At 49.9% G+C, this 19,492-nt stretch overlaps 1 protein-coding gene across 1 annotated transcript in view; it reads left to right on the forward strand.

Moving 5' to 3' along the window:
* The window catches only part of PEBP4 (phosphatidylethanolamine binding protein 4), a 95,680-nt gene that overhangs the window by 1,640 nt on the left and 74,548 nt on the right, over positions 1-19,492 (forward strand). Inside the window, exons 2-3 of the mRNA XM_058820308.1 lie at positions 649-776; positions 2,710-2,842. Coding sequence (XP_058676291.1) covers positions 655-776; positions 2,710-2,842 — 255 coding nt within the window. The 5' untranslated portion in view covers positions 649-654. The remainder of the gene's footprint in view (positions 1-648; positions 777-2,709; positions 2,843-19,492) is intronic.

Consider the following 19,492-nt stretch of genomic DNA (forward strand, 5'->3'; position numbering starts at 1 on the left):
GCTGATAGGCCAAAAAATGTATTGTAATATATGTATTATATAATACCTATATTATATATACATATGTATTATATATTATATATATGTGTGTTATATATTGTATATATATTATATACAATATATAATACATTATACATTATATTTTATCAATATATAATTATATTATTAATTATAAGATATTATATTATTATATAATAGATTATTTTAATGTTATGTTATTATATATTGCAATTATTATAATAATATTATAATTTTGTTATATATTATATACATTTTATATTTATATATATAGTATATTTTAATTGTAATTAAAAAATAGTTGGCTTCTTATTGTAATGGTGTGAGTTATAACAATTGAATATATAATATATATAAAAATAATATATATATTAGATATATAATATGTTTGAATATATAATATAAATATAATAATGAAATAGATGTATAAATGGAATTAAATCTGTATTGTTTCACCCTTCACATGGGACTAAAAATAGAATAAAAGTTTTTGAAGTGCCTCTCAGTTGCCCCATCTCTCAATCAAACCAGACCCTGATCAGACAGACCAGGGCTGGGATGGGCCTGGGCTGGTTTGGGCTGGGGGTGCTGGCTGCCCTGGGGCTGACCCTGCTGTCCCCGTGTCCCCAGGGCAGGATGAAGCTGCTGGGGGCCGCGCTGGTGGCGCTGTCCCTGCTCCTGCCGGGCGCCTGGGCCAGCGAGGCCTCCCGGACCTGCATCTTCCAGACCCTCAGCGAGGCCGACCACGAGTTCTGCCGGTGAGCCGCGCTCCGGGGCCTCTGTCCCCTGCCATTCCCTTTGTGTCACCTCCTATCTGGCCTCTGTCACCTGCCTGTCCCCTGCCAGTGTGGCCTTCATCCCCTGCCCGTCCCCTGCCTGGCCTGGCCTTCTGTCCCCTGCCTGTCCCCTGCTTGGCCTCTGTCCCCTGCCTGGCCTGTCCTCTGTCCCCTGCCCGTCTCCTGCCTGTCCTCTGTCCCCTGCCCGTCCCCTGCCATTCCCTTTGTGTCACCTCCTACCTGGCCTTCTGTCCCCTGCCCTTCCCCTGCCAGGCCTGTCCTCTATCCCCTGCCTGTCTCCTGCCTGTCCTCTGTCCCCTGCCCATCCCCTGCCTGGCCTGTCCTCTGTCCCCAGCCTGTCCTCTGTCCCCAGCCTGGCCTCTGTCCCCAGCCTGGCCTCTGCCCCCTGCCTGTCCCCTGCCTGGCCTGGCCTCTGTGCCCAGCCCAGCCTGGCCATCCCCTTTGTGTCACCTCCTGCTTGGCCTGGCCTCTGTCACCTGCCTGGCCTCTGTCCCCTGCCCTGCCTGCCCTTGCCGTTCCCTTTGTGTCACCTCCTGCCTGGCCTGGCTTCTGTCCCCTGCTCAGTCTGGCCTCTGTCACCTGCCTGGCCTGGCCTCTGTCCCCTCCCCTGCCTGGCCATTCCCTTTGTGTCACCTCCTGCCCAGCCTGGCCTCTGTCCCTTTCCCGGCCTGGCCTCTGTCCCCTGCCCAATCTGGCTTCTGTCCCCCGCCTGTCCCCTGTCTGGCCTGGCCTCTATCACCTGTCCAGCCTGGTGCCTGTCACCTGCCTGTCCCCTGCCCAGTCTGGCTTCTGTCACCTGCCCGGCCGGGCCTCTGTCCCCTGGCTGTCCCCTGCTCAGCCTCTGTCACCTGCCCAGCCTGGCCATTCTCTTTGTGTCCCCTTTTGCCCAGCCTGGCCTCTGTCCCCTGCCTGCCCCTGCCATTCCCTTTGCGTCACCTCCTGGCACAGTTCATCCCAGTGTCCCCTTGCCTGTGAGTTTTGGCTGTTTTGCTCCTTTTGCCTGGATCTGACATCTCTGGGGTTGTTCCCCAGCTGTGCAGAGCCTTGGGAAGTGACTTTGGCGGCATCAGGGATGACAGGAGTTTTCCATGGAAAGCTTCAGAGGAAGGAGGCTGCTTTTCCATGGAATGCTGGAATGCTTTGGGTGGGAAGGGGTCCTAAAACCCATCCAGCTCCAACCCCAACAATCCCAAGCCCTAAAACCCATCCAGCTACAATCACAACTCTCCCAGACCCTAAAACCCATCCAGCTCCAACCCCAACAATTCCAGACCCTAAAACCCATCCAGCTCCAACCCCAACAATTCCAGACCCTAAAACCCATCCAGCTCCAACCCCAACAATTCCAGACCCTAAAACCCATCCAGCTCCAAACCCAACAATTCCAGACCCTAAAACCCATCCAGCTCCAAATCCAACAATTCCAGACCCTAAAACCCATCCAGCTCCAACCCCAACTATCCCAGCCCTAAAACCCATCCAGCTCCAAACCCAACAATTCCACACCCTAAAACCCATCCAGCTCCAAACCCAATTATCCCAAGCCCTAAAACCCATCCAGCTCCAACCCCAACTATCCCAGGCTGATCCAACCTGGCCTTGGGCACTTCCAGGGATGGGGCAGCCACAGCTCCTCTGGGAATTTCATCCCAGCCCCTCCACACATTTCCAGGGAGGAATTCCTTCCCAAAATCTGCTGAAGAGCACACCAGGAGCACAGGGATTCAAATGTCCTTCAGCAGATTTAGCGAAGGCATTTAGAATGATAATAATTTATAATAATTCCTGTTCTCCCACCCTCTCACCCCGCTGGCATTCCCAACCCCATCCCGAGCCCTCCCTGTCACCCATTCCCACTTCCAGCCTCATTTTGCTCCCTGTTCCCTTTTTCCAGGGGGGATTTGGAAATCATCTACCCCGAGGTGGGCGACGTGAGCTGCTCCTACATCCCCAAGTGCCACGGCTACCGCCAGAAGCTCAGCGAGGAGTGGGGCAAGCCCTGCGTGCGCTACCCCTGGGCCAAGAAGGTGAGGCTCAATTCCAGCTTTTCCTGGGCTCAGGGGGACTTTGGGAGCTGTTTTCCCACTTTTCCTCATTTATTCAGGGGTTTGGTTGGAGGCTGAGCTGTGGATAAATTGAATTGGTTTTTTTCGTGATTTTTTTGTCATTTATTTTTAATTTTTTTCCTGCACTGTGGCCATTAAATCAACTTTTCTCACATTCAGCCTTTCTTTTTACTACACTGAAATCAGTTTTATATTTTATATTAATGTAATAAATGTAATGTAATGTAATATGATGTAATGTAATATAATGTAATATAACATAACATAACATAACATAACATAACAAACATAACATAACATAACATAACATAACATAACATAACATAACATAACATATATTATATTATATTATATTATATTATATTATATTATATTATATTATATTATATTATATTATATATACATAATACATAATATATAATTATATATAATTTATACTATATTTTATAATATATTACATTATATAATATATACACATATATAGTATATATAATATATAATGTAATATTATATATTATATGTACAATATATTATATTATATTATATTATATTATATTATATTATATTATATTATATTATATTACATTACATTATATTATATTACATTACATTATATTACATTATATTAATATTATATTACATTATATTATCTTATCTTTGTATTATATGCTATTATTTTTATATTTTATTTCTATTTTATTACTTTTATATTTTATGTTTATATATTTCATACTTTTATATATTTTAAAATTTTTACATTTCTAATTTTAATTTTATATTTGGTATTTTTTCCTTTGGCCATTTACTAAATAATTTTCTTTTCCTACATCGTACCCATTTTACAGCTATTCCAGCCACGTTGTAGCCATTTAATGAATTCTTTTCACCATGTCACCACATTTCAATTTAGAATATTTGCTGCATCGTAACCATTATTTCCCCTATAAATGCAGTAATTTATAATTTCCCCTACATTCACTTTTAAAACAATTAATTAAATTTTAATATACTGTGACCATTTAAGTGGCCAGAGCATAGCAAAGCAATTAAGTTATTTTTTCCTGCTACATGTGGCCACTTAATAATTAAATTTTTTGCTATTTGTGGCCTCCTAATGATTTAATTTTGTGCTCCATCACGGCTATTTTTAAAATGGAATTAAATGGCCACAAAGTAGGAAAAATAGGAATTAAATGGCCAGAAGTAAAGAAAAGTTTAATTAATTTTATATCTATGTTGTGGCCACTGAATATTTATAATTTTTGCTACATTTTGGCCATTTCAATTTAGTTTGCTCTACTTTGACCACTTAATTTTTGATATATCCTGACCACTGGATTTTTTTCACCCCATTGTGGCAGTTTCAATTTTTGCCACAACTCAGCCAAAAAAAAAAAAAAAAAAAAATCAAAAAACCTCAAAAAATGCAATCTAAAATTTTCCACCGCGGATTTTATTTTTATAATTTTTTGTAGTCAATTTTTCAAAGCTCTTCTGTCTTCAGGGTGGGATTTGGGATTGGCGATGAGATTTGGGATCGTGGGTGGGATTTGGGATCGGCGTTGGAATTTGGGATTCACAATGGGAATTTGGGATTCACGGTGGGATTTGGGATTCTCAATTGAATTTGGGATCGGCAATGGGATTTGGGATCGGCTGTGCGATTTGGGATTTGACATGGAATTTGGGATTTGACATGGAATTTGGGATTTGCAATGGAATTTGGGATCGGTGATGGGACTTGACATGGAATTTGGGATCGGCAATGGGATTTGGGATTTGACATGGAATTTGGGATTTGGCATGGAATTTGGGATCGGTGATGGGACTTGACATGGAATTTGGGATTTGCAATGGAATTTGGGATCTGCAGTGGGGATTTGGGATTGGCGTCGGGATTTGGGATCTGTGATGGAATTTGGGATTTGACATGGGATTTGGGATTTGGGATTTGGCATGGAATTTGGGATCGGCGATGGGACTTGACGTGGAATTTGGGATTTGGGATCCACGATGGGATTTGGGATCAGCATTGGAATTTGGGATCAGCGTTGGGATTTGGGATCTGTGATGGAATTTAGGATTGGCGGAGGGAATTTGGGATCGGAGATGGGATTTGGGACTTGACATGGAATTTGGGATTTGCGATGGGATTTGGGATCGGTTGAGGGGGGAATCCCGGGGCTGCTGTTCCCTCTCGCCACCACCAGGTGGCAGCATTGAACTGCCCGAGCTCCAGCGCCGCCCGGACTGGGAGGAACTGGGAGGAACTGGGAGAAACTGGGATGAACTGGGAGGAACTGGGAGCACCGAGATCTGTGCTGAGCGTCCCGCGGGCACGGGGAGGGGACAATAAATGGGGTGACACTGGGGTATTTTAGGGGACACCCCGCGCCGTCCCCTGCTGTGATCCCAAATCCATCCCAGGATGCGGCACCGTCTCGTAGCGATCCCAAATCCCTGTGGAATCCTCGCTGGCACCCCAAAACCGCCTTATCCCAATAATTTCTGTCATTCCCATGGCAGCTCCAGCCCCGGGAGCTGCTCAGGGAGAAGTCAGCTCTGCTGGCGTCACCTCGCAGTGTGCACAATCCATTTTTCCGCCTCTTCCCCCCCTCCTGTCTGGGAAGTCTCTTCCCCCTGCGGATCACATGGTTGGAAGGAGAACTTTTCCCTAAAGATGTCTGATTGTCCAAAAAACCAAAAAATCCTCCTTGCTGGCAGCGGCTGCTGCGCACAGACCCATCCCCGGCTTTCCAGGAGTTTGAAGTTTCCCAGGGATGGATGTGGGCAGTTGTTTTCCCTTTAATTTTAGTCCTGGAAAGCAAAGCAGGGCCGGGAGAAGGGAGGGGACTCTCCGGGCATGGAACGCGGCTGTGGGAAGGATTTTGGGGAGCAGAGCCAGACCCTGCCAGGCTGAGCATCCCAGAATGCACAAAATCCTCATCGCGGAATGCACAGAAAGCAGGGAAGGCAGAGCCGGGAGCTTGGGGGTGGCACCTGTTTATTTTGGGCTGGAATTCCAGCTGTGCCTCGGGGGTGGCAGGTCCCCAGGGAGCCCCTGGCACGGGCGGCGGCTCCCGCTGGCACCGGGAGCGGCTCCGCCGAGGATTTGGCACCGATTCCTTCCGAGACATCTCGGCACATCTTGAGCTGAGGCGGCATCTGAGGACACGGGGCCCCGCTGCCTCCCGGGCTTTGGGGTGGGTTTCTCCTCTGGCCATCCCCAAAAATGCCTCCCCAGCTCTGCACAGCTGGGAATGATCCAGCTGCAGTGTCCACAGTTCATTCTATATAACCTTAAACCCCCTGTCTCTCCTCAATTTTGTTTATTTTTAATAGAAATATACAATTTTTTTACTCCCGAACCCCTAAGGATGCTTTGGGATAATCTTTTTCCCTCCTAAGCTCACCCTAAATTGAGTGGGAACAAGAGCTGCGGCATGAGAGTTGTTTTTATGCTTGATGTGGGTATTTCTAAATCCAGGAAATTTGATTATTCCTAATTTATTCCCAAATGGGAGCGGGAAAATTTGGCAAAGCGGGGAGATCTCCATCTCCCTGTGGTGCTCCAGTGATCCTGGATGGGGTGGGGAGGGCTGGCTGAAGGGCTGGAGATGCTTTTCCCATCCAAATCAGAAAATCTCGGGGTTTGAGGATGCAAACTTGTGTAGGAAGTGTCGGCTCTCTGTGGAACACTTTGTCTCTTCAAGAAAAACAACCACCAAAAAAGCCAAATGCGGAGTGTTTGTTTTTCTCTCTAGAAATATTTATCAGTTTTCTGAAAGGAGGAGGGGGGAATGGGAGGTTTCCCATTCTCGTCCCAGATATTTGGGATGGGTTTGGGGTCACCTTTGTGCCCAAGGTTTGTCCCTGCAGCTCCTCAGGGAAGGGAATATCGATGGTTTGGGGTGAGGAGCTGGAAGTGGGGTGGCATCTTGCAAATCTGAGCTCTGACGGCAGCAAAATCTGGCCTGGGGGACTTCAATGCATCACTTTAGGGTGGATTTGAATATTTTGTCATGTTTAAACATTGAGCTGTCAAACCCAGCTTTATCAAACATCAATTTGCTGCCCAAAAAAAACCCCATTTTGGGGCAATTTTTAGTGCCATGAGGGCACCTGGTGTGTGTGGGGGCATCTCAGTGAGCCATAGGCTCCAGGGAGGGAGTCAGGGATGCACTGCCAGGGGCAGGAGAGGGGTTCTGGATGGATGGATACCCTGGAAAACCTTGAACTGCCCTGTCCTGGTGGGGAAAGATCTTGGAATGTCTCTCAGGAGATCAGCCCTGGGATGTTCAGGATGCTGAATCCATGGGAGATGCAACCTTCAGATGTTTGGGATGTTCCATCCATGGAAGATCAGCCCTGAGATGTTCAGGATGTTCAGTCCATGGGAGATCAGTTCTGGAATGTTCGGGATGTTCAGTCCATGGAAAATGCAACCTTAGGATGTTCAATCCATGGGAGATCAATCCATGGGAGATCAGCCCTGAGATGTTCAGGATGTTCAATCCATGGGAGATCAGTTCTGGAATGTTCAGGATGTTCAGTCCATGGAAAATGCAACCTTAGGATGTTCAATCCATGGGAGATCAATCCATGGGAGATGCAACCCTGGGATGTTCAATCCATGGGGGATCAGCCCTGGAATGTTCAGGATGTTCAGCCCATGGAAAATGCAGCCCTGGGATGTTCAGGATGCTGAATCCATGGGAGATGCAAACCTCAGATGCTTGGGATGTTCAATCCATGGGAGATCAGCCCTGAGATGTTCAGGATGTTCAATCCATGGGAGATCAGCCCTGGGATGTTCAGGATGCTGAATCCATGGGAGATGCAACCCTGGCATGTTTGGGATGGTAAATCCATGGGAGATCAGCCCTGGGTTGTTTAGAATGTTTGATCCATGGGAGATGCAACCCTGGGATGTTCAATCCATGGGAGATCAGCTCTAGGATGTTTGGGATGCTCAATAAATGACAGATCAGTCCTTGGATGTTCAATCCATGGAAAATGCAGCCCTGGGATGTTTGGGATGCATCATCCATGGGAGATCAGCCCTGGGGTGTTCGGGATGTTCAATCCATGGGAGATGCAGCCCTGGGATGTTCAATCCATGGGAGATCAGCTCTAGGATGTTTGGGATGCTCAATAAATGGGAGATGCAGCCCTGGGATGTTCAGTCCATGGAAAATGCAGCCCTGGGATGTTTGGGATGCATCATCCATGGGAGATCAGCCCTGGGGTGTTCAGGATGTTTGATCCATGGGAGATGCAACCCTGGGATGTTCAATCTGTAGGAGATCAGTCCTTGGATGTTCAATCCATGGGAGATGAGCCCTGGAATGCCCAATCCTCACTGCAAAACTCTCCTGAGCACATCCCAATCCCCCTTTGGGTCCCACTGCCCAGACCTGACCTCCAAACCCCAAACACCCAAATACCCGGAGCATCATCCCAAAACCCCCAACCCAGGAGCTGCTGGGGGCCCTTTCCCAGCCCAGGGGAGCAGGAGAACATCTGGGAGAACGGGAAACGCGTCCTCCTTGTCCTGCCTCGATATTGCTTCGCTCAAGCAAAAATAAATTGGAAAAGAAAATTGGCCCCTGCACCAATTTGGGGCAGTTTCTGGATTGTGCAGCGTGGCAAAGCCCCCGACGGTGATGGATCGCTGCATTAACCCAAAGCTGCGTCCCCTGATTCCCTTTTATTACCACTCGTGGTGGCAGACAGAAAAACAGATTACACTGGAGATCAAATCGATAGGAACTTTATTTACTGGCCTTTTAAAAACATATTTCTGGGCTTTATAAAAACATACGGCAGATGCCAGGGATGGGCCTTGTCTCCTTGTTAAAAAGCAATTTACCTGGGCTGGAGCTGCTACCTTTTACCTGCTCCTCCAGATTTGTTTTCATCCCAAGGTTTGACAACTTCCTTAGAAGCTTCTTTAGGCCGTGCCATCACTTTTTTAGGATACAGGAAGGAATTGGATTTTTTTTTTTTTTCACACAAAATCTAGAAATAAAGTGTTTTTCTCAGGGTTTCTACCCCAAACTCAACTTTTGAAAACTTGTTTTTGCAAAGCAGCCGACTTGCACATCCTTGAGCTCAGCTTCTTCCTGCTGTCCCTCAGCTTTTTGGGATGAAGGCATTTCCAAGCTGGGATGAAATAGGGATGGGGAAAAGCCCCTGGAGCTGTGTAACCCATGGGATGGGACCTTCAGGGTTGGGTCTTTGAGCTTTTTGTGCCTAAAACTGTGGCCAGCACTCAGGGATGGGGCTGGAGAGGTGCTGGGAATGGGAGCTGTGCCCTTGGGAATGGGAGCCCAGGGAGGGAAGAGCAGGAGGAGTTGTTTCTCCCAAAAACCCACAGAAAACCCACTCTGCTTCTTTTCCCCAGTTCTCCCCCTTTTGTGAAGCACTTGGTGGCCTGGCTGGGGACAGGCCTGGCTTGGGACAAGCCTGATTCATAAAGAGTTTTGTGTTCCCATTATTTGGGCGCTCATTTGTGTGAGGAAATTCATTTCTTTTAACAAAGGCAAGTTCAGCTTTGTTCCATCCCCTCCCGGGGTGTGCTGCAGGGGTGGCAGGAGGGGACGTGCAGCTGGCTGGGGAGGGACCTTTTTGTGGCACTCAGGTTCCATCCACGCCTCGCTGGAGAAGATGGGTTGGAAGCAGAAGATTTCTGACAGTTTGTGTATCCCTGCTGGCTCATGGAGCCGTCTGGAGCTGAGGAGCCACCAGCGTGGTTTTCTCCCTCTCTCTCAATCCTGTCTGGGCTCCTCAGAAACAATGGCCCAACATTCCTCCCCGCTGCTGTCAGCCGAGATTGCGGGGATTAGCCCAAGCCCCCGGTGATGAGCCCCTCCCTGCTGGGTTGGTTCCCATGCCCCGGGATCGCTCCGTGGCATTCCAGCACCCCAGACTTCACAGGGGGAATGGTGTGAGGGATCTGAGCTTCCACAGGGCCTCTGAGGGCTTTGGAGAGGGGTGGCAAAGCCAAAATGAATGTGTGTGCTGAGGGCTCTGCGTGCTGCCTCAGCCCTGTCCTCTGCTGACCCCCTGCTGCCCTTCCATGGGGGATTTATTGGGGTGTGACCCCTCCGAGCCAAGCTCTGCTCAAATTCATCCTTTTGGGGAGCAGGAAGGTTTTCCCCTTGATGGGAATGGCTGGAGTGGTTCAACATCACTGGGGTGTTGTCCCCTGTGTGCTGAGGGCTCTGCGTGCTGCCTCAGCCCTGTCCTCTGCTGACCCCCTGTCACCCTTCCATGGGGGATTCATCTGGATGTGACCTCTCTGAGCCAAGCTCTGCTCAAATTCCCATCCTTTTGGGGAGCAGGAAGGTTTTTCCCCTTGATGGGAATGGCTGGAGTGGTTCAACATTACAGGGGTGTTGTCCCCTGTGTGCTGCCTCAGCCGTGTCCTCTCCTGCCACCCCTTCCATGGGGGATTTATCTGGATGTGACCTCTCTGAGCCAAGCTCTGCTCAAATTCCCATCCTTTTGGGGAGCAGGAAGGTTTTTTCTCCTTGATGGGAATGGAGTGGTTCAACATCACTGGGGTGTTGTCCCCCCTGCGTGCTGCCTCAGCCCTGTCCTCTCCTGCCACCCCTTCCATGGGGGATTTATTGGGATGTGACCCCAACGACTCAAGCATTGCTCAAGTTCATCCTTTTGGGGAGCAGGAAGGTTTTTCCCTTTGATGGGAATGGCTGGAGTGGTTCACCAACATCACTGGGGTGTTGTCCCCCTGCGTGCTGCCTCAGGCCTGTCCTCTCCTGCCACCACTTCCATGGGGGATTTATTGGGATGTGACCCCTCCGAGCCAAGCACTGCTCAAATTTGGGGAGCAGGAAGGTTTTTCCCCTTGATGGGAATGGCTGGAGTGGTTCAACATCACTGGGGTGTTGTCCCCTGTGTGCTGAGGGCTCTGCGTGCTGCCTCAGCCCTGTCCTCTCCTGCCACCCATTCCATGGGGGATTTATTGGGGTGTGACCCCTCCGAGCCAAGCTCTGCTCAAATTCATCCTTTTGGGGAGCAGGAAGGTTTTTCCCCTTGATGGGAATGGCTGGAGTGGTTCAACATCACTGGGGTGTTGTCCCCTGTGTGCTGAGGGCTCTGCGTGCTGCCTCAGCCCTGTCCTCTGCTGACCCCCTGCTGCCCTTCCATGGGGGATTCATCTGGATGTGACCTCTCTGAGCCAAGCTCTGCTCAAATTCCCATCCTTTTGGGGAGCAGGAAGGTTTTTTCTCCTTGATGGGAATGGAGTGGTTCAACATCACAGGGGGTGTTGTCCCCCCTGCGTGCTGCCTCAGCCCTGTCCTCTCCTGCCACCCCTTCCATGGGGGATTTATTGGGATGTGACCCCTCCAAGCCAAGCATTGCTCAAATTCATCCTTTTGGGGAGTAGGAAGGTTTTTCCCCTTGATGGGAACGGAGTGGTTCAACATCACTGGGGTGTTGTCCCCCACCAGGCCCTGGTGCCACCGGAGGGGACCAGAGGGCAGCTGGTGCCACACGCCAGGAGAGCCTCGTTCCATGAGCAATCCTGGCAGGAATGTCACTTCACATCCATCTCCTGACCTCCCCGTTCTCTGGACCTTTAACCACCCTGGACAAACATCGTTTTCCCGAAGGCAGAGGCCGGGAAGCACCTCCAGGTCATCCCCGTGCCTCGGCATCCCCCGCTCGCTCCTCGTTTTCCACAGCAAAAAAAAAAAATTGTTTGAAGGCGCCGCTGATTTTTCCCTTTGATCCCTGTAAACACTATACAGTAATCAAAGTTTAAGCTGCTTTGGGTGAAATAATTGCTTAACAATCATATAAGACAAAGTGATTCAACAAATGACAATTAGGACTTGTGATCTACAGAACAGATGCATTCAGTGTAGCATATTATAATGTGCTAATAGGAGATTGACAGCACAATAATAGGAGAGAACAGCCACTCAGCCTATAATTCCCAACCAAATGTGAGGCTGTCCACAGAGCTCAAATCCGAACAGGCTGTAAAATTAGAGGTAAGAAGGCACAAGTTTCACAAAGACTCATTAGCAGGTTGGCTGTGAATTTCTAAGGAAGGGGGGAAAATTCCTGCTGGAGGATTTGCTCGCGAAAGGAAGGAAGGGGAGGGGGGGAACCTCAACCTCCGCACGTCTTTGCGCTGGGAATGAGTAACCTCGATCACACTGGGCTCCAACAGGCTGGAGCTGCTGCCGGATGCCAGCCAGGTTTGGGAGCAGAGGGCGGATGCATGGAGCAGACACCGGTGTGAAGGACCAAACGAGATGAGGATTGATATGAGCACGGAGCTCCACCGGGCGTTCCCGACGGGAATTGGGCACTTCCCAAGCCTTAAATGATACTGATGGGTGACAGGGGCACCCTTTAGCCCTGTCCATGGCAATTAAGGCTTGTGCTTTCCCTCTGTGGGGACACGGAGGGATGGGGACGTGTGGCGAGTGGAGCTGTCAATCTCCACACGTGCGGAGGCAGGAGCTGGATCCATCCCTGAACCCCTCCACACCCTGGGATAGCATTCTCTGTGTGCTGCTCTCTGCTTCCTTCCAGAGAGATCAAAGGGACTTTAAATTCCCAGCTCTGGTGACAAAACAGATTTCAGCTCGTCTCTGGTCCTTCCCGCGCCCCACGCACGTGTTCCACCAATGTGGAATTTGGCCGTGTTTTATTATTAAATAAACATGCCAGAAAATGCACTTTTTGTGCATGGGGGAGGATGAGAAGGTTTGGTAATTAAAACTTCCATCCGTCAACGCTTTGCTCCCAGAGATAATTGTGTGGCTCCCGCAGATGTATGTTTTGTGTGGAATTAACCAGTGGGAATTGGGGCTGCTGTGGCTGAGGGGATGGGATGTGCCAGGGGCTGCCCAGGATTCCAGTGGAACATCCCGGGGTAGGTGTGATCGTGCTCTGGTTGGGAATTTTCTGGGAATTTTGCTTTTTGTCTCAGTTTATTGCATGGGCAAGTGCTTTAGATCCACTTTATCTTCACCTGCAAATCCCAAAACTGCAGGGATGCACCTGCCACAACAAATATCGATTTTACATGAATTTTATTAATTGCAGAGCCAAACTGAATTGTAGAAACACATAAATCTGATTAAAATAATACAATTTTTCTTTCCCCTTGCCCCATCTTTGCATTTTCCTGACATGCCCAGCCTGTGATGTGCCAGCGTGGGCGTCGTGGGGCACTTGGAATTTCAGAGCCTTTAACAAAGGTGACACTGGAGAAAAAGCTGCAAAGAGCCCTCCCCTCATCCCAACTCCAGGATTTATTTTTGAGGAGACCCTTAGGAAGCGCTGCCCCCACAGAGGCTGGAGCCCATCTGGGTTTCAGAGCTCCCATGGGGTGATCGATGGCAGATCAATGAGCCCCAAGGGGACCTGTCACCCTGGTGGTGTCTCCTGACATGCCCTGGACCCGCCTGGGCTTTTTCAAAAGCACTTAATGGCATTTGGGGTGGGCAGGGGGGGTTATAGCAGCAGGCAGGTTCCTCTCGATGCTTGAAAATTGAAATTGTGGGGTTTGGAATGGTGTTTAATTATGGGGGATCTGGTATGGCTCCCCTTCATCTTCCTGGCATCATCCTCATTCTCCTCAGCTCCTCCTGATTCTGTGGAGCTTCCTTGCTCTGGCCTTGGACATTTTTAGGGCTGGGTAAGGCCCCAGACCCACCTGGGCTTTTTCAAAAGGAATTAATGGCATTCGGGGTGGGCAGGGGGGGTTATAGCAGCAGGCAGGATCCTCTAAAGGGTTGAAAATTGAAATTGTGGAGTTTGGAATGGTGTTTAGTTATGGGGGAGCTGGGCATGGCTCCTTTTCATCTTCCTGGCATCCTCCTTGTCTCCCCAGCTCATCCTGACTCTGTGGATGTTCCCTGCTCTGGCCTTGGACATTTTTAGGGCTGGGAAAGGCCCCAGACTCATCTGGGTTTTTTCAAAAGGAATTAATGGCATTTGGGGTGGGTATGAGGGTTTATACCCTCATATATAGCAGCAGGCAGGTTCCTCCTGGCACTTGAAAATTGAAATTGTGGAGTTTGGAATGGTGTTTAGTTATGGGGGAGCTGGGCATGGCTCCTTTTCATCTTCCTGGCATCATCCTCATTCTCCCCAGCTCATCCTGACTCTGTGGATGTTCCCTGCTCTGGCCTTGGACATTTTTAGGGCTGGGTAAGGCCCCAGACCCACCTGGGCTTTTTCACAAGGAATTAATGGCATTTGGGGTGGGCAGGAGGGTTTATAGGACATTTTTAGGGCTGGGAAATGCTCCAGGACCTCTGGAATTCTGGGCTGGGTGTGCTGAGGGAGTCCTTGCTCCATCACTCTCCCCACTCCAGGCAGGTGTTGCTCTCCCTGATTTTCAGGGGGCTCTGGGAGCAGCCAGGCTCTGCTGGGTTTCTCTGGGGTGTGAAAGCTGCTGGATGGATGCACGGCTGAAAAAATCAGGAATTGGGAATTGCCAGGTGCTGGGTGGAGGGCAGCGAGGTGTGGGAGAGGCAAACACGGCCTGCCCCTGTGCTGCCACCCTCCCCTGGGATTATCCAGGCATCTCCCAGCCCGGCTCTGGCATCTGGGACGCCTCGAGCCTGCTCGGAGCCCGAATTTTGGCAGCAGACGCCCTTGAGCAGCCCTTGCCAGGTCCCTTGCTGGCAGGGAATCCTGCTCCGTCCTGCTCTGCCGCTCCAGCTGCACTTCCCAAACATCACCTCCCACTGCAGGGAGCATCCCGGGGAGCTCAGCCTCAGCCCCGGGCTCGGAGCATCACTCCCGGAGCCTTCCTTCCCTCCTCCCCTGCAGCATCTTCCTTCCCCGCCAGCACAGGAGCCTTTTTTTCCATGGATGAGTAATTCTTCCCAATTTGGGGGCTCCTTCCTGCGCTGTAACAACCCCGAGCTCGCCTGCCTTTTTCTTTTTCCAGCTGCCATCTCCAGCAGAAATTCCCCTTTTTTGTAATCTTTTTTTTTTTTTTTTTTCTTTTTTTCCCCGGCAGGAGGGGAGGGGCGGGGGGGATCTCGGTTATACAATCCGAGGGTTGGGGCGACTATTTTGGATCCCTCCTTCCTGCCTCCAAATTGCAGCTCCGAATGTGACAAGTTACAAAACACTTGAGTCATTTCTCTCTCTGTCGAGCGCGCTGCCTTTTTCCCCCACAAGGGTTTGGGTTGGTTTAAATGGAAAAAAAAAAAAAAAAATTAAAAAAAGAAAAAAGGAGGATGGGGATGAGGATGGGGATGGGGATGAGGATGGGGAGGGGGGAAAAGGCGGCTCCCAGCCCGGGGGGCTGCGGGCAGCCCCCACGCAGGGGAACTCGCGGGGTTGTTTATGTAAGATGCTCATGTTCTGCTGAGCTGCAGCGAGAGCTGTTGTCGATTCCCAGGAAAACCCACGGCTGCCCACGTAGGATCTCCCGAGCAGGGTTGTGTAACGGGGAGCCAGGCAGCCGGGAGGAGGGGGGGGTCGGGAGATCCTGCCTTGGGAGGGGGGGAAAGCAGGGATGGCTGCGTTGGAAGGAGTGGGAAAAGTCCTTGGTGCAGAAAATGCGGCTGCTGGGATGTGAAAATGCGCTGCCAGGAGGTTTTGGGGTGCTCTGGGCTGCTCTCACCTCTCAGCACAGATTTGGAATTAATTGAGTCACTGGGTGACTTCCCAGCATCCCCGTTTCCTTTGGATTTCTTGGGAGGAAAGGGATTTTTGTGATGAGATTCAGTGTTGGAGTGGAAGAAAACAGCAGCGATGGTTTGGTGGAGGAGGAGGTGGCCTGATCCTGAGCGCTCCTGCAGCTCCTGGGATCGTCCCAAGGGGAATTTCAGGTTGGATTTCAGCAGGAATTTCCTTATGGGAAGGGTTGGTAAACCTTGGAAGGGGAAGTTTGGAGTCCCCATCCCTGGGGGTGTCCAAGGAACACCCAGATGTGGCACTCAGTGGCAAAGTGGGGATGGGGCACAGCTGGGACTCGGTGATCCTGCAGCTCTTTTCCAACCTGAATGATCCAAGGATTTGGGGGAAAAATCCCTCATTTCCCACTGTCCCCAGTGGATCTGCACCACCAGCCTCAAAACCTGAGGGAGGGGCTCCAAACCAGCTCCGCACCCCACCAAAATCACCATTTTAATGCTTTTTTTTCCCCATAATCCCAAAAACCGGGGAATGTTGGTGGCTGGTGCTGCTCCAGGCCGTGAGGAGAGGAGCCCTGTCGAGGTGCTGGGATGGGAGCTGCGTGTGTTACATTTTTATCCCTATTTATTCATGCAGAGCTGAGGCGCGGGGCGAGGCGCCCTGCTCTCCATGAGAATGCTCCTTCATTTACATCCTCCCTCCTTCCCCACAACTGAACTTATCCGGGTTATTTTTATTCCTCATGTGTATTTTTTTTTTCCTTTTTTTAAATTTTTTTTTTTAAGAAAGATTGGGGGAAGGGGAGGAGAAAAGAAAAAAAAAAAAACCAAAAAACCCAAGCATCACCACCCGTCTAAATTCACCTTATTTTTACTTCTATTAAAATTTCCCCTCTGGAATTTTGATAAGCCAGAAAAAAATGAGGCACACGAGCGAGCTTCATCCGAGGGGAGAGCTGAGGCCCGGGGATGAGGGGGAGGAATGTGTTTTGGGGCAAAGAGTAAGTTTAGAAGTATTTTTCTCTTAACTGGAGCACTTAGCTGCACTGCAAGCCATTCATCTTGTGCTTTAATAACTCATTCTCCCTGCGAGATGGGATATCACAGCCCTGGATATTGCTTTTCTTGGGATCCAGGATCAAAGATGAATCTGCTTCCTCTAATAAAATACATTGGAATTTTATTGGAATTGGAATTGAAAGAGTTTTCTGCACCCTGATTTCCCCCTGTATTTTGGGTGTTGGGCTTTTCTTTGCCCCAAATCCCCCTTGCTGGCCTGGTATTTATTTATTTCCCTTCCCTAATGATGGAAATACAAATTCCCTCCTTCCCCCCCATCCCTGGGGAGCTCCAAGTGCTGCCATTTGCTTCGGGCTGTCTCTAATCAATCGATAAATGAGATATTTATGATTTATAAAGGATATTTTACATCCGGGGTTTCCCTTGCTGTGGGAGCTGTTGCATTTTTGGGGTGCCATGCGGTTTGTGACCATTTTATCCTTTTCCTGCCACTTTTTAATCAACAATCCATCCCCCCCGGAGCAAACATTTCCCTGTGCAGCAGCTTGTGCCTGTCCCCTGGGGGTGTGCCGAGTGTGCAGGGCCGGGGAAGGAGGTTGGGAGCTTTAGGAATCCTGGAAGGTTTTTTCTGGGAGCAGAGGGAGCTCTCGGCTCGCAACTCCGCCGCTTTCTGCAGGGGATGAAAAAAAGCCTGGAACAAAACTTCTCCCTTTCATGTTGCCTTTCGGCCCGGCTGTCTCTTAACTACGCATTTGATCTCGGCATCTCGGCGAGAAGGTTCAGAGCCTGATCAGGAATTAATGGGAAGCAGGAATGAAGCAGCGGATCAAAGCGCGGCGGTGGCAGGGGAGGGGGACGCGCTGTGGTGGCACTAAAGGGACACGGGGGACACGGCCAGGGGTTGTCACCTCCAGGGCTCCAGGGGCTCGTGGGTCTCTGTCTTCAGGGGTTTTCCAGGGTTTGGGAATGCTGGAGGCAGCCGCGCTCCCCGCACGGATGGGAATTCCCTCCTTAAATAAATATTTGGTGATGGGGAGAGGAGGGGAGGCAGCAGCGCTGCTGAAGCCCCCGAAATGATGGGTTCCCCAAAATGCTGTGTTCCCCAAAATGCTGAGCCCCACAAAATGCTGAGCCCCACAAAATGCTGCACTGCCCAAAAATGCTGAGCCCACCAAAATGATGGGGTCCCCAAAATGCTTCACTCCCCCGAAATGATGGGTTCCCCAAAATGCTGCGTTCCCCAAAATGCTGAGCCCCACAAAATGCTGCACTGCCCAAAAATGCTGAGCCCACAAAAATGGTGGGGTCCCCAAAATGCTTCACTCCCCCGAAATGATGGGTTCCCCGAAATGCTGCGTTCCCCAAAATGCTGAGCCCCACAAAATGCTGCACTGCCCAAAAATGCTGAGCCCACCAAAATGATGGGGTCCCCAAAATGCTTCACTCCCCCGAAATGATGGGTTCCCCAAAATGCTGCGTTCCCCAAAATGCTGAGCCCCACAAAATGCTGCACTGCCCAAAAATGCTGAGCCCACAAAAATGGTGGGGTCCCCAAAATGCTTCACTCCCCCGAAATGATGGGTTCCCCGAAATGCTGGGCTCCCCAAAATGCTGAGCCCCACAAAATGCTGCACTGCCCAAAAATGCTGAGCCCACCAAAATGATGGGGTCCCCAAAATGCTTCACTCCCCCGAAATGATGGGTTCCCCAAAATGCTGCGTTCCCCAAAATGCTGAGCCCCACAAAATGCTGCACTGCCCAAAAATGCTGAGCCCACCAAAATGATGGGGTCCCCAAAATGCTTCACTCCCCCGAAATGATGGGTTCCCCAAAATGCTGGGCTCCCCAAAATGCTGAGCTCGCAAAAATAATGGGGTCCCCAAAATGCTTAGTCCCCAAAATGCTGAGGCTCCCGAAATGCTTGGTTCCCTGAAATGCTGGGTTCCCAAAAAATGCTGGGTTCCCAAAAATGCTGAGTCCCCCCAAAATGCTGAGCCCACCAAAACGCTGGGGTCCCCAGAATGCTTCGTTCCCCCAAAATGCTGAGCTTCCAAAGTACTGAGCCATCCAAAATGCTGCACTCCCCCGCCTCAAAATGCTGAGCCCTCCAAAAATGCTGACCTCTCCAAAATGCTGATCCCCAAAATGCTGCGCTACCCCAAAATAGTGAGCCCCTAAAATGCTGAGCCCACCAAAATGCTGTGGTCCCCAGAATGCTTTACTCCCCCAAATGCTGCACTGCCCCAAAATGCTGAGCCCCAAAAATGCTTCACTCCTGCAAAATGCTGGGTTCCCCAAAATGCTTCAACTCCCCAAAATGCTGCGCTGCCAGAAACACTGAGCCCCCCAAATGCTGCAGAACCCCAAAATGCTGAGCCCCCAAAATACTGCAGACCCCCCAAAATGCTGAGCCCCCAAAATGCTGCAGCCCTCCAAAATGCTGAGCCCACCGGAATGCTAAGCCCCCCAAAATTATGCTAAGCCCCACAAAATGCTGCAGCTCTCCAAAATGCTGCAGCTCCCCAAAATGCTGGGTGCCCCCAAAATACTGAACCCTCCAAAATGTTGCACTGCCCCAAATTGCTGAGCCCACCAAAATGCTGCACTACCCCAAAATGCTGAGCCCAACAAAATGCTGAGCCCTCCAAAATATTGAGTCCCCCAAAATGCTGAGGTCCCCAAAATGCTTCACTCCCCCAAAGTGCTGAGCCCCCAAAATGCTGCAATCCCTTAGGATGCTGCAGCCCCCCAAGATGCCCCAGCCCCCCAAAATTCTGCACCCCCAAATATTCTGCACCCCTTAAGATGCTCCCCAGCCCCTTCCCCATCACTCACAGCCCAGAGGAGGACAAGGACAGAGCCAGGATTGCCCTGGGGTGGCAGCAGTGTCTTGCACCCACCAGATTTGCAAAATCAGAGTTTTTCTCTACTAAAACTGTTAAAT

This window comes from Ammospiza caudacuta, chromosome 26 (genome assembly GCF_027887145.1).
Source record: "Ammospiza caudacuta isolate bAmmCau1 chromosome 26, bAmmCau1.pri, whole genome shotgun sequence".
Classification (NCBI taxonomy): domain Eukaryota; kingdom Metazoa; phylum Chordata; class Aves; order Passeriformes; family Passerellidae; genus Ammospiza; species Ammospiza caudacuta.